Source organism: Penaeus japonicus, unplaced genomic scaffold (assembly GCF_977035675.1).
Source record: "Penaeus japonicus unplaced genomic scaffold, GWHDUDI00000001_assembly GWHDUDI00000010, whole genome shotgun sequence".
Classification (NCBI taxonomy): domain Eukaryota; kingdom Metazoa; phylum Arthropoda; class Malacostraca; order Decapoda; family Penaeidae; genus Penaeus; species Penaeus japonicus.
In genome coordinates this window covers 38,815,474-38,830,473 of record NW_028234412.1, presented here as the reverse complement: position 1 = coordinate 38,830,473, position 15,000 = coordinate 38,815,474, and the positions used below count along the sequence as shown (strand labels likewise).

The window sequence follows — 15,000 nt, the reverse complement described above, 5'->3', positions numbered from 1 at the left end:
CATATGCAAATATATGTATGTATATGTATATATACATTTGTTTACTTATAAATATACATAAACAAATTTATGGTAACTTGTATCAAACCGCTGTATCGTTACTTTGCATTCATATATATGTGTATATATGTATATCTATATATAGATATATGTTTATATTTATATATCAACATACATAGATGACATATATGTGCACACCAATACAGTATGTGTTGCTACTATCAACATACCTGTTTGCAATTTTTACATATATAACTTATATATGTACACACCATTACAGTATAAGCTATTACTTTTAACATATCTGTCTGCATATTTCTGTGCACAATAAATGGCTGAAGAAATGAGAAGCCCAAGCTTAATGTTTGTATGTAAATATGAATACATTTTTATATAAACATTGAATTTTATCTGGGAATGGGATGTTTGTTATTTTGTTTGTACTTTTTTTTTTTTTTTTTTTCTCCCTTTTATATATCATTGTGCTGTGATCTGGATGGTGTTGAAGTGCTTATTATATCCAGGACTGTGGAAAATTTGGAAGTGAATTTTTTCTTCCTTACCCTTTTTCGTGACGAATTTTGATTAATAAGAAGGGAGTGCTTCCAACTGAAGATGTGTTGTATTGAAGGCTTTGGAGAGGCTAGAGTTAGGGTGTCATGATTGATGCCATGTGTCCTGGCTGATGGTCCTTTCTCTTCTCTTTTGCAGTTGAAAGTTGCAAAAGAAACCCGTGCCCTCTATGCAACTGCACGTTGGACTCTGTGTGGGCGCTCAAGGACCATCTAGCCAGGAGACATGATATGAAAGTGCATAAGTGCGTCTTTTGTGGGGCCAAGTTCCGGGAGGTAGAACAAATGGCCGTGCATATGAGCAAGAGACATGGGGAGAAGTTGGCTGCTGGGGAGGCCAGGGGATTATCAGGGGCTGTGGCGCCACCTTGAGTCAACTAAAGTGCTCCTCATATTAATCACCTCAGTAAATCTACAAAAGAAGTATGCAGTCGAGCTGTGTTATACAGCTGTTCCTACTGTCGTTGTCTTCCGTGAAGGCCGTCGTCCCATTCATACATTCCAGTAGAAGTACACAAGCATTCCGTCTTTACAAGCGGTGCTGATGTAGACCCCAAGAGTCACAACAATGGTGGTGTGGATTGTGCTGCAGAAGACGTAGCCAGTGACGAAGGCTTCTCTCTCTTATTTCAGGTCACACCAACAAACCTGCATGCTACATCTGTGGGAAGGTGATTTCTAATGTGCAAAACCTTTACAAACACATCCGGACAATCCACCAGCGTCAAGTGTCTCGCTGTGATTACTGTGGTTCAGTGTTCCGTAATGCCGAATCGGCTCGTAAGCACGTGCTGAAAATGCACAGAAATGATCTCAGCCAAGGTCGTGGGCTGTCCATGGTGGAGCCCGTGGTGGAGCCAGTGGTCTGTGGGGGCTGGACCCCCTCCACATGCACCACTTCTTCACCTCATATTGAACAGCTGCATCAACATTCCATGAAGAGCGAGGACCTCACTTAGTAGGCTCTACTCCAATATTTGCTTGGTATCTTCCTGCTTGTGCTTAGTGAACTTGTCTGAAAGTTTAGTTCCAACACTTGTTACCATTTGTATGTTTTTTAGAACAAATAATGTATATAGAAATTTATATGAATGTTAACTATTGTGATGTCTTATCTTGAATGTCACATTTATGAACTTATAGGAAGAGGATCACGTACTACTAATACCTGAAGATTAATGGATCATACCTGAATAGCAGATAGCCAGCTTACTCTCCTGTTAGCTGCCAGTGTGATATGTTTGTAGTATGATGATTAGACCCATTAAAGGTGAGAACAACCACTTTGGTTTAATTTTTCCTTCGTACAGTAGCCTTGTGCATCCGTGCATGCCAATACTGATAAGAAAGCCATTGGAATGAAACAAAACATTAAATCAGGATGACTCACAAATGCCCTTGAGACCATTCTCATTATGTAGTTTGCTTGCCATTTCATTGTTTTGTATGAGATCAAAGTCAGTTTCACTTTATATTATTTAGTTAAGCGTGACTTGATGAGTTTGTAGTAGTCTTTTTAAGTGTTCGTTTTTAATTACTTTCAGGTGGTCATCCTGTATTTAATGAATTGTTGTGCGGTGACGGTGGTTACGGGGGGAAGAAGGCGGTACCCACGCCTTGTCCAGTGTGCGGCAAAGTACTCTCCAACGCTTACAATATGCGCGTTCACCTGGAGACACACCAGAACATCACATACAAGTGCATCATCTGTGGCATCATAACACGCACACGTGACACCATGAGGAAGCATCTTTCCAACGTTCACAAGCTGCGTAATGTAGAGCTCAAGAACTCTTTCAAGAAGATTACTGGCAAGCAGCAATCCAGCAGTGGCTCTGCCGACAGCACTTCCCCCAATACAACATCTGCAGCCACCACACCTACCAAAAGTGCCATCACTAAACTAGCTTCCCCTTCCTCTGACCTGAAGCTGTCAGGCATTGCCAGCCCTCTACCTGAGGCAGATCTTGGCCACAGTTCATTTTCTGGCATGGACAACTTGGGGGCCCTAAATTTGGCAAAGGGCAATAATCTGGCATCTATAGTGAGCAAATTAAGTCAGAAACAGTGAAGTTCCGTGAAGAACTGAGGCAGATAAACTGCTTTTTTATATATTTATAAAGGATGGCCGCCAGTTGCAAAGAGTCCAAAGAAACATTTTCTTAGGATAGCGTGTCAAACTGCATTGAAGTCAGTCACGCTTTCCAAGTTCGCACTTCCTAGTCCATTTGTAGGGCAGTCAGTCAAGGACAAAGCTTGCTATGGCAACTTGGATTTTTTTTTTTATTATTATTATTATTATTATTATTATTCATTGCTGGGTTTTGGGACTAAATCTGGGAATCTGCACATAAGACATGTTTTATAGTTAGGAAATGCTCTTCCAATTCCTTTGTCTTTTCCTACCCCTCTTCCTCCTCCTACTTATTTTACCCCCCTCCAGAAGACCTTAATCAGTCTTCCAGGATTTTTTTTTATTTTTTTTTCTCCCCCATCAATTTTATATATTCAACCAAAATGGCCAGTTTTTCCCTATTGTGATAGTCGTTTTCCCTTGTTGTTACCATTCTTTGTTGTTATTATAAATGTTACCAAGTTTTATGCCAAATGCAAGTTTAGTCTGTAATTAAAGTGCTCTTAAAACTATTGAAGGTGCTATTAATTTTTTTATAAGTATCTTAGCATTTTTAGCCAGTACTAGAAAAAAAAATATTACTTTTAAGTGTTGTGAGGATTTTTATTTAATTTTATTATTTTCTTCTCCTTTTTGGATGGCTTGTAATATTTGATTTTCATCTTTTAGAAGCATTTTACAAAGATATTACCATTTTATACACAATTTCTTTTGCTTTCTCAGAAAGTTGCTTATGTATTATATTTATTATTATTATGATCATTATTATTGTTTTGAAAATTGTTTTTTGTGTTCACATTTTCCATACTGATTTTATTATGTTTTAGATAACTGAATAGTCTTTTAGATTTGTATCATTATATAATATTTTATTATTATTACTATTATTATTATTATTATTATTATTATTATTATTATTACTATTGTTTTTATTATTGGTTATTACTAATGATGATGAATATGATTTTCATTGCTATTATTACTACTACTACTGTTACTGTTACTTTTACTTTTACTGTTACTATTAATACTGTTTTTATTATTTTTGCTTAGCTGATAGTCTATACTCTTCTTCACCACATTGAGCCACTGCCTTATTGCATCCCAATGTTTTGTTACTTTGCATTTTTAGGATGATGTTTGATATTGTTTTGGTCTCATAAACATGAAATTGATCACTTGCCCATTCTGCAGACAGTACAAGAAAAATTAGCATGAAACTCGGATTGAAGTGCCTTCTGCCATTTTGTGTGAGTGACTCTGATAATAATAATAAAAAAAAAAAAAAATGGAATGAAAGCTGTTGCAGTGTGTTTTGCTATCAGAAATATTTTAGAAGAGCAAATGAGAGAGAATGAAAGAATTTGAATGAACGTTTGTTGTGTGTATTTTTGATACAGTATCTTGCAATAAGATATAAGAAACACATTCCTACATGCACACTAATATGGCAGTAGTTGGATGTTCTTAAATATTTATTGAATAATTACAAATACAGTAAATGGAAATATGATTTATATTATTTTTATTTATCTGTATGGTGATTTTTGGATTTGTATATGTATTTGTACCATTGTGTGTAAACCATAATATGCAAGAAGATATTGCCAGTTTTTTTTCTGATGTGAAACTTTGTCTGATTTGAAAATGAGAAATCGCCATTGTTTTGTAAAAAAAAATCAGAAATTACACAGACATCATGTCTCCGATGAAGATTTCTCATTGCATCAGTACTTACATGGTTAGACTGCATGTTTGCAAAACTTCAGTCCTTTGGTTATTTTTGATTGCTTGGGAACCAAGGAGCATGTCTGCATATTACAGTAAGGGTGGGATCTGAAAAAGAGTTTACGAAAATTTAATTTAAAATTATAGACAACCCAGAGTTCGGTGTTACACGTAGAAAATGTCCTAATGAGAATGAATAACTTTTAAATGAGTTGTAATTGACAGGATTTCACAGCTAGATGATCATCAGCGTAGCATGCAATGCTGACAAAGATATTGCCGAGAAATGTGACCCTTACTTCTGGGTTATGAAGTTAGTCATTCTCATAAAATTTCTCGCCTATAAATAATCTAATTGACAGGCGATTGTTCTGTGGATGTGGAAGTTTGTGGGTACTTCGAAAGAAATAGGAGAAAAGGGAAATGAAGGAGGAAGGAGAAAGAAAGAAAGAAAGACTGAAGCACAATAGAAAGAGTGTCTTGCTAGTTTCTCTCTTGTCCACTTCTTCAGAGAATTTTAGGTGAAGAAACTGTAGTCTTTAATAGAAAGGTGATTTTTAACACTTAAGTAACAAGTAAAACAAGGGATGGATGGTAGATGGTTCATGCAGTGGGTCAAATAAGTAGCTCACTCTGTACAGGAAGAGTTATTGGTCGTAGTGAAGTGTGCCGAGTGTTAGTTAGTTTTTTGTTAGGATGCTAGCTCTTAAGTTGCTAGCAAGTAGGATTTGCTAGCTGTAAGTTGCTAGTGTTTATGTTAATTTCCTTTTGCTGTTAGTAAAGGAATAAAAAGACATGTGCTCTGTAGGACTTTATTATTATTATTATTATTATTATTATTATTATTATTATTATTATTATTAATTAGTATTTATTCTTTTTCCATTAATGTTCTCTTTCCAAGTCAAGAAGTAGAAAGTGTAAAGGCAAGCCCTTACAATTTTAGATTATTTTTCAAGTCTTGTAGCTTATTGCAAATTTTCCAACTAGTCAAATAAGCTGGGAAATCTTCTATAAAACTATTCTACTTACAAAGAAAGAACATTGCTTGCTCTTTATTTGATTATGTAAACCAAAACTATTATATTGTGCTGATTATGCCCTTGCTTGTATCAAATTCAATCCCCCCCCCTTTTTTCATTTAATGTTTTTTCTTTTCAAAGATAAATTAGAAGATTTAGCTTCTGTATGACCAGTCCTTTTTGGTGCCAGTAAATATTGCCAAATTGCTCTTAACTTTTTGACTGGAGTTAAAAGCAGTATTTTGTTAAGAGCTTAACATAGTCTACTTTTCTAACGAGTTGACTTTATATATTTTTTTTATATGTACAATAAAACTGTGCCTTAAGATGATGACAAGTGTCCATAGTAAAGATATTGCATGCATAAGTGCCTTATGTCCTTTATGAAGGCGTGTTAGACATTAGACCAAATGTTAGGAGTTGTAAGGAGGTATATGCACAATAATTTTGATAATGTATTAAAGATATATTCTATGACAACATACCTGGTATGAGGACGTCAATAATTTTTTTTTTTTCACGTGTGTATGTGTGTAGATAACATGTGTATGACACACACACACACACACACACACACACACACACACACACACACACACACACACACACACACACACACACACACACACACACACACACACACACACACACACATATATATACACACACAGTATTTGTTTCGCCTACCTTATGCAAACTGGCCAATGGCTGCAGAGGCATGATATTGAATAAAAGTAAAACATATTGCCTAAAACTTACCTATGAATTAGATCCCTGCAGAATATATCTCACTTAATAGTAACAAAGTAAATAATAAAAGAGAAGGAAGACATTTCACCTGCATTCAATTAAATGATTGTCTATTACCAAGGTAATCGACTACTACTACTATTACTATTACTACTACTGCCGCCGCCTGAGCTGAGCAGTTTTGTCCTTCACTATTTAGTTTGTGCTGCTCAGGCATTACAGTTATTCACAATTTGTATCACGAGAAGAAAAATCAATCAAATTCAATTGTCAAAATTCCATGGGAAGAATTATGTTGTCAAACCAATAGTCTTTTTACTCTGAGGGATGTATCTCCTCTACATGTTGACCAACCCACATGCACATATACACTTCTACTCACACATGCATATTTATACTCATACTCTCAGACTATAATATTATGCACAATTATACGAACATCAGTATATATTAATTTTGTTGTCAGTATTATTAAGAATTATGAATATTACTCTTTGTTATATTATTTTATCATATTTGTGGTTGAAAATTCTTTTATCACGTTCTTGGAGATATTTATCACAGTTCTTACAGCCACTAAAGATTTTTCATATTCATTTACTTCTTTGTATATATATATATATTTTTTTTTCATCAATTTACATTTTAGATTTTTTGCTTTATTGACTTTTTATTCATTATCATAATTTATTGCAATTATTATTATTATCATTGTTATTATTTGTATTTGAAGGGTAGTACAACCTATGCAGTGGAGCAATTTTATGTATTAAGATTTTAGAGAATATTTCCAGTTATTGAATCTGATCAAAAAGATTCATACCTTTACCTTTTGTTTGAGAAGGGAATAATGATATTGGTCATGATTCATGCAGTTCAGGTCAGCAGTTGCAAATACCGTATATCTTGCCCTTATTCTTGAAATCTAGAGGTACGGCTGCCATAGAGCTTTACTGAATGGAGTTTCCTCTGGATTTAGATGTTAAGGTGTTAATTATATGAAAGAGTAAGGGAATTAATTTTGTTTTTCACTCCTTGTGATCAACAGTCCCAAAGTGTGTTATGTAATGGATGTTTGATGTCTCCATGCCATTAGGGCCTGTAAGCTGGATACACTAGTCTTAATTGTGAACCAATTAAACATTGGCATTGTCTACAACCACAGCCACACATTGCATCTCTTTGCTTGGAGTCATCAGTCACCAAAGGCACTCCAAGTTTTAGTTTTATGCTTTTTTAATTGTAGATGCCATGTGCATGGCCTTTTCATCTTTTTTTTTTCTGTTTCTTTTTCTTTCTTCTTATTTAAGTGAAATTTCTTCAGCACAGTTTCCTTCAATTGTTGATTTGCATTTAGATATGTTTTCGGTTTGCCATGGATGGCTAAGTATTTGATTTAAAGTCAACGTGTTACTGGTGCATGGTTGTAGGCAGTGGTCATATGGTCAGTGCCTCGAAACTTGGTACCTGAAGTACAATCTTGTTGCCATATTGTCTAATCAGCTATGTATATAGTTTATGTAGCTCCCATTGTTTAGAATATGTTTGTGTTTTGAAGTGTAACGTATATACCTTATTCAATAAAACTGACAAAAGACATGATACATTGTTTACCAACTAGAAGAATTTATCAATGTAATAGATTTGATTAACAGTTATGACTAGATGGTCAGTGTAACAGCAGGTTTGAAATTATGCTGTAGAGTACCATGATTTGAAAGAATATTTCATATATATTGTTTTCATTAGTAGTGTATATATTGAATGAATGAAGATTTTTCCTTTAATCTTAAGTAATGATGCACTATTTTTATTGCATTTAATATTAAGGCTAGATATAATTTTTTGTGAATCATTTCTTTATAACCAAGATCAGTAGAATGCCTAAGGCAATATTTCACACAGATACCAGTCCTCAATGGTAGTAGTTAGTGATATCTGCTATTGAATAAACTTTCCTTATTCTTTTTGAATTGTATGTTTCCGACATTGTACATGTAAATGGCATGCTGCGTATGTTCAGGGCCACTTACTCTCCTTACTGTACAACATTCTCTTGCTTTTCATCTTATCAAATATTAAAGAATTCTATTTATAAAAAAAAAAAAAAAAAAAAAAAAATGCATAAATGTTTATGCTTTCTCCAATGTCAATTTTCTTTTTTTCTTTTTTTCTTTTTCTTTTTTTTTAGTATTTCTTCTCTTTTACATCTGTTGTAATACGTTGGTTTAATTGACAGTTACAGATGACAGTTATTGAAAGTTTTTTGCTGATGAGTGCATTCTTAAATGTTCATATATAATTAGTCAGAATTTGTATAATTAAGGATATACGCAAAGTAAAGAAAAAGTAAAGCACTTGAGAATGGGAGAGGAGAGAAAATGAGAGCAAGAAATGAAAGGTATGAGAGAGAGAGAGAGAGAGAGAGAGAGAGAGAGAGAGAGAGAGAGAGAGAGAGAGAGAGAGAGAGAGAGAGAGAGAGAGAGAGAGAGAGAGGGGGGGGGGGGGGGAATGTTTTTTTCTAACGGTCTACATTGACTATAATATTAGGATTTTGTCATTTATATTTGGGAATAGAATATACTACAAACAGATTAAGTGCATGAGTAGCCTTTTTTGTAATATAAAATCCAAAAAAAAAACAAAAAACAAAAGATAGCTGCTGTGGATGGAGATAGCACTTGGTAGAATAACTGAAAAAGTGAAAGAAGACTGGAATGCCTGTAGTCAGTTAAACATCAAGTAGATCTAGGGTAAAAAAGTAAGAACATGTGAACAAGGGCAAGGAAGTTGAATCCTGTAGTTCAATTAAATGTCATGATAATTGTTGTTGTTAGTAATATTTGTTGAGGTAGATCATGGAGAGTAAGTCATAGCAAAAAATGCATTTTCTAAAGATTGCAACTGGTGTGGATGCTAGAGCAAATGAGAAAAGTTTGGTGAAAAATGAGGAAACATTTTGATGCTTGATGATTTTCAAGTTATAGGTAAGTTTACACTTTTTTCTTTTTTTCTTTTTTCTTATTATTGTCCATTATCTCAAGTGTCCAAATTATTTCAGTTTGTAATTAAAAAAAAAAAAATTTATACCTTTGAATGCAATATGACATACATAAAGCATTACACAGTGTGAGGTTTACACTTTTGTTCTCTCACCCTCACAAAAAGGTCATAGAAGTTGTAATTGAAAATATTAATCCTCTTTTCCCGACCATGTGTGAGCGAGTGTGTGTGTGTGTTTGTGGATGTGGATGTGTAATTGTGAATGTTGGTGCTGGATATATAGGTCTATGAATGTCCCCATTTCACCTAACGACTTTCAGTATGCTTGTGTAACTTTCTTTTAATTTATTTTTATTTTATTTATTTTCAATAGGCCTTCTTTACAACTATCCCCTTCCCCCCCTCATTATTCCTTGCATAATTGCATTGGCGACTGAGCTTCAGAGAAAAAAAAAGTGTTAATCTAAGTCCATATTTCGTATTAAGGATACATAATGGATGTAAACTTGAAATGTTTGTATCTGTACATGCATTGTTTAGTCACATCACATAGTATCTTCCATATTCCTTTTTTTTTCTCTTACATGCTTTTGTTTCAAATGCCACACCCATCTTGATGTCCTCCTCTCCAGTAGGTGTGCTGTGCTTAGACTGGTGGAAGCTGCGGCCTTACAAGAGGCATCTTAGCCTGGCTCACAAGCTCCTCTTTGTTCTGTTGTTTCATCTCAATTGATATCTGGAAAAAGTCATTCTCGTTTTAGTCATCAAAATTTGCTTCCAAATTTTTTGTCCTGTTTAGAAAATTTGAATCTATAATGATATTCCAATAAAGGATTGGCTGCCTGATTATGAGGCCACAACTTGCAGTCTTGCAGAAGCACAGGTAGTGACAGGCATCAGTGTAGTGTGGTGCAAATACTTGGCTGCTGTCTCTGTTAGCTGTGCACTCGATATTTGAAGCAAGTTTTTGCAGTCACAAAATGCCTGTCACTGCATGCATTGATTTAGAGATTATCTGTTTAAAGTTAGTAATTGGTTCAATTGGGAATGATCAAATGACTGACAGTGTCCTTTCCGTTCTTTTTCCAGATTATCAATTGCTTCAAAAATTACAATTTATCAGCGCCTCCCACCAGTACATGCACTGGCCATCACGTCGCCCCGCCGTCTGTCCGGGATGTGGCAAGTTCTTTAAATTCAAGTACAATATGAAGATTCATCTGAAAAAGTGCGTGGCAGCTCAGGGTCATCTGGGAGGTGGGATGTTAGGTGGCAGTGGTGGGGATGAAGTGGCTGCACATCCGTCACTCCCGCCACCTCCACCACCGCCACCACACCCACATGGCGCTCACTCCACGTCCTGACTGGCAGTGCCAAGCCATGATGCCCCGTCCACTAACATCTCAACAACACCTCCATTGTCCCCGCCTCCGCCGTTGCTACCCCTGTCATCAAATCTGCCGCATTCACCTTCCCTGTTGGCAACTTTAGCTGCAAGAAGACAGGCTACGGCAGGGGAAAGGAAATGGTATCCATACTAGGGCATCTTGGCAGTGCTGTGTATGGAGTGTATCGCTGAACCCAAGAGGATGGCTTACCTAGGACAAAACATGGGGCCCCGAGTGGAGGCAGAAACAACCCCGGTGTCAGTCACCATACAGCCTTCTTGGTTACCCTGCACTTGTAGAGCTTATAATACACATTGTGATTGTTGACGTAGAGAAGGCTGCTGTGTGATGTGACTAGTAGAAACGAGGGGTGGAAACAGGGTCGACATTGTCTTCCAGCTTCCTGTCATGCGCTGCAATCTGCTCATGAAAGATCAGCTGAGAGTGAATTCCATATGGTGAATGTGTAAACACCAAGGTTTTAGCGGATTAGATGTGGCAGCATAGCTGCCCTGTTATGTAATTGACGGTTAATGGTTTAGTTGTAATGAGTTAATGAGTTAAGGAAGTCAAGATGTTAATTATTAAGTACTGGGAGCTTGATTTTGTGAACTGTACAGCAGCAGCTTTCAAAAGATGGACGTGCCAAATGCGGGATGGGATTATTATTCCTTTTGGCCTGGTGTGTGGAAGAAACCTTGAGCAGTGGGCCGTATCCCGCAGAGTATGTACGCTAGCCAGCAGTCATCAAAGCAGCTGGTATGACCACAGCCACAGCAGCAGCAGTAACAGCAAGCAGGCATCAGTCAGCCAGGTTCAGCATAACAAATCAAATTGGCAGCAAATAGCAGCAGCAGCAGCAGCAGCAACAACAGTCAGGCTCAGTACAAATAATACGGGTATACATTGCTCGTTCCCTTGCTGCCCTGCACATGGGGCGCAGCTCGTCAGGTGAAACAATCAATGTGCGACCTCAGAGACACTTGCTCACTCTATGGCAGGGATCAGTACCTCACAGAGGTGGAGGTAACATGCTTTTGCCCTTTGTGCCATCACTAAAACTACATGAGAGGGTGGTGACACAGGAGTCAGGAGCAGTGCTTCTTCCTCGACAACAATATTACCTCATTATGCGCTTTAAACAGGGTGGACAGAAGCACAGGGTTTCACAGTAGTCGGGCCCAATTGTGCTGTGTTCACTCTGCCACATAAATTATTTTCCTACAGTACCTCAATGCTTATGTCAGGGTTACAAGAACCTGACACATCCAAATTAGTCCGTAATGCATTTATACAGTTTAAACATTACCTACAATGTTCCTCAGGTATTTTTTATGACTTCTCTGTGGTCCACAGGTCTGAATTCCTCGGGAGAGTGTGTGGCCCCCAATCTCAGCTGCAGCTGTCTGCTGGGCACCAGGGCCAGGGCAGGCCAGCCAGCGTACCACACACTACTTGTTGCCCATTGTTTGTAGTATTATTGTTGTTGTTGAGATTGAAGAACTATTATTTTAATGGTAGTGTGGTGGCTTCGTCTGCCCTGCTCCAGGTTATTGGGTGAAGCCTAGCAGCAGCAGCAGCAGCAACAGTAAAACAGTGGTGTGGCCACTGTGCCCACGTACAATCAGGGTGTCGTCCTCTCCCGGGGCACAATCTACCTCACAGTGCAAACATATTGTATCCTGTTATATAATAGGAGCACTTTGTATTGTAGCTACTGACCGACCTACCTATCTTCCATTCTCTCCACCTGGTGATCAAAGTGACAAAAACTTAACCGGTCCCCTGTTAGCTTCCATGACTGGCCACTGATTAGTGCTCATGGGTTACACTGAGCAAAGGGCTACAAGCTCCACATGCTTTAACCCCCTTTACACAGTCACCCTCCAGCACTTATGTAAAATCAATGAAAATTCTATGCTTTAAGAGAGAAAATTGTCAATTTTGAACTTGTGGAAGGTCATGTGAAGCTATATTTTCTGTGTTCATAAAATTGGCGATATGTAAAGCACTTATTAGTAGTTAAGTAAATTTTCCCTCTTTGTGAATGCTTTTGGTTTGAAAGGAGAAAAAGAAAACTTTGGCAAGCCTTCTTTTTTCTGTAATTAATTGGGAAGTAATTTATGTAATTAGTAAGCAAATTTGAAATGTAATTTGGAATATTTAAGAAATTATATATACCGCATATGTATGTGTATTCAAACATATATATGTATGTTTATAGCAATCATACACATATGTATAGAAAATTGCAGGCAGATGATGAGTAGTATAACAATATTGTAATACTACTCAAAAAAACCTGTACTGGTTTTTGTTTGCTAACTAAATGTTGACTTCTTCATCCACTGCTTTTGCAATTTTTGATGATTTTTCTAGTTTCTTGGTTTCTTTTATCTTTTATTTCTTAAGTTTTATGCCAAAAGAAAAAAAAATTATCTCCCCTCACCATATATTGAATTGCATGTTGTGGTGGCTTAAGGTGAAAGAAGTTACAGCATTTGGTAGCATCCGTGGTTTTCCATCCACGCTAAAACACAAAAGAGGGCTCTAAATTTTAGTCTTGGCATTCATTAACAGGGATTTTTCTTATGGTGTGAAAGCATGGATATAAATCTTGTCACTTTGACATAATTGTAATTGGGTTTATGTACTAAGAGGATTGAGATTTATGACAATGTATTTCTGAAAAGTATATGACAGACGTAGGTCTATAATTTTACTAATTGTGTGCTGTGCGAAAGTGCTCTCTAACAACCAGTGCTAAGCAAAAAATAAGAATCATTCATTGTAACCATTTATTGAGTTACAAATATCTTTCATTTTTATTTCATAATTATCATGTTTTTACTTATGAAGTATGGTAATTATTCTAATATTGATTTTATTTTCTCCCATTTTTGTATGTTTTGTGCAGTGGAGTGAGCATTATCGTACAGTTCAAACACCCAGTGTTATGCTGGCTAGTGATACCTTCTATCATTGTTCCATGAGTTGCCTTAAAAATTTATTCATTGTTCTAGTCTTTATCCTTATCTTCCTATATATCATTTTCTTTAAAGTAATTTTCCGACTTTGTTCTATTTTTGTCGTCTCTCTTTGTCATTAGATACATAATTTTGTGATTTTACTTTGTGGCTGCACGAAGTGTGTGCTGTTCACTCATGAACAAATTTGATAAAAGGATCACTAGCAAGCTCACATCGCAACATAAGGCACACATCACCAAGTGTTCATCCCAGCCTGGGCACTGCTTGTCCTTGTGAAGGATCCCCAAAGAGGCACAGGCTGTTAGACAATCTCCTGGAGGTCTGTGGGACATTTATTGCTTGTCTTTGCAGTCTTGCTTATAAGCAAGCATTGCATGATTGTAGCAGTAATACCCCATTGAGCTCCAGGCTGTGGTCCAAAGTTTGTGTGGTAAATATTAAAGATAAAAGAGTTTTATGATGGCAGTAAGCCAAACTTGTGGTGTCTAAGTGCACAGATCTGATAGTCGAGATGTGATGGAGTGGAGCTGTGAGACAGCACGCATCCCCATATATTTATCATGGGGAGTAAAACAGCACTCAGTGCGTCCCAGTCAGTAAGGTAGCCAGGCGCAGATTGGCTGGAATGGACCTTGGACATTTGGTGTCATAATTGTTGCTTATCTTACTGTATCCAAGGGGGTGGGGACAAAGGCTGGCTCAGGTTGTCAGGCACGTGGTGTGTCTAGAATTATGATTCCAGTACAGACTAGCCCGCTCCTCTCCCCCCTTCCTGTATTGCAATTAGGTAGACACTTTCGTGGCCAGAGTAGTTTTATTTTATCCATAACCAGTACTAGGAAAGTACTTGATGATTACATAGTTATTTCTTGTTTTATTGTACATTGTATGAAGTTTGGCACTGGATTTGATATTTTATTCTGAAAATGAAAATCCAGATAACTTTTGAGTTTGCCATGAAGGTGTCCTACCCTCAGTGGTGCTAAAACACTGAAGCACGGCTCTGATACCAGTGAACCTTCGGCACGCGGGCACATGAAAGTTGCCACAGGTTGAATGATGCCTTTAGTTTCTTCTGTAAAATTACCTTTTGAATAAAAAACACTATTTCTAGCAGTCTTCACATTAGTGTACTACAATGCATTGTGATATTCTGTTGATGTTAAGTAAGAAATTATTATTTTATTATATGTAGCCTAAGGGAATAAAGAAAATTAGCTCTTGGCTATAACAGATATTGATATTTTCAATCTGAGAAGAAGCACAGTATGCTACATGGTTTTTGTAGGTCCTGAAACTTTAAGATTGATAACATGTTAGCTCGATAATCATTTTCAATTTCTTGATGTGTAATTGCCTCATATTAAGACTTGTTTATTTAGATATCAGGGTGAATACCCTTTTAAATCCATA

General features: G+C 36.7%; 1 protein-coding gene across 18 annotated transcripts in view; it reads left to right on the top strand.

Moving 5' to 3' along the window:
* The window catches only part of LOC122252783 (uncharacterized), a 94,043-nt gene that overhangs the window by 38,672 nt on the left and 40,371 nt on the right, over nucleotides 1-15,000 (top strand). For 3 of the 18 annotated variants that reach the window (XM_086541320.1, XM_043015445.2, XM_086541321.1), the window contains one exon: nucleotides 10,299-15,000. This exon is cut by the window's right edge and continues 734 nt beyond it. The exons of 7 other annotated variants lie outside the window; for them this stretch is intronic. In XM_086541320.1, the coding sequence (XP_086397446.1) occupies nucleotides 10,299-10,573 (275 nt within the window). In that variant the 3' untranslated portion in view covers nucleotides 10,574-15,000. Of the gene's footprint in view, nucleotides 1-711; nucleotides 1,856-2,116; nucleotides 7,802-10,298 lie in introns of those variants that run through there. 8 more of the 18 variants (XM_086541316.1, XM_043015441.2, XM_086541317.1 and 5 more) reach the window with 3 other exon arrangements.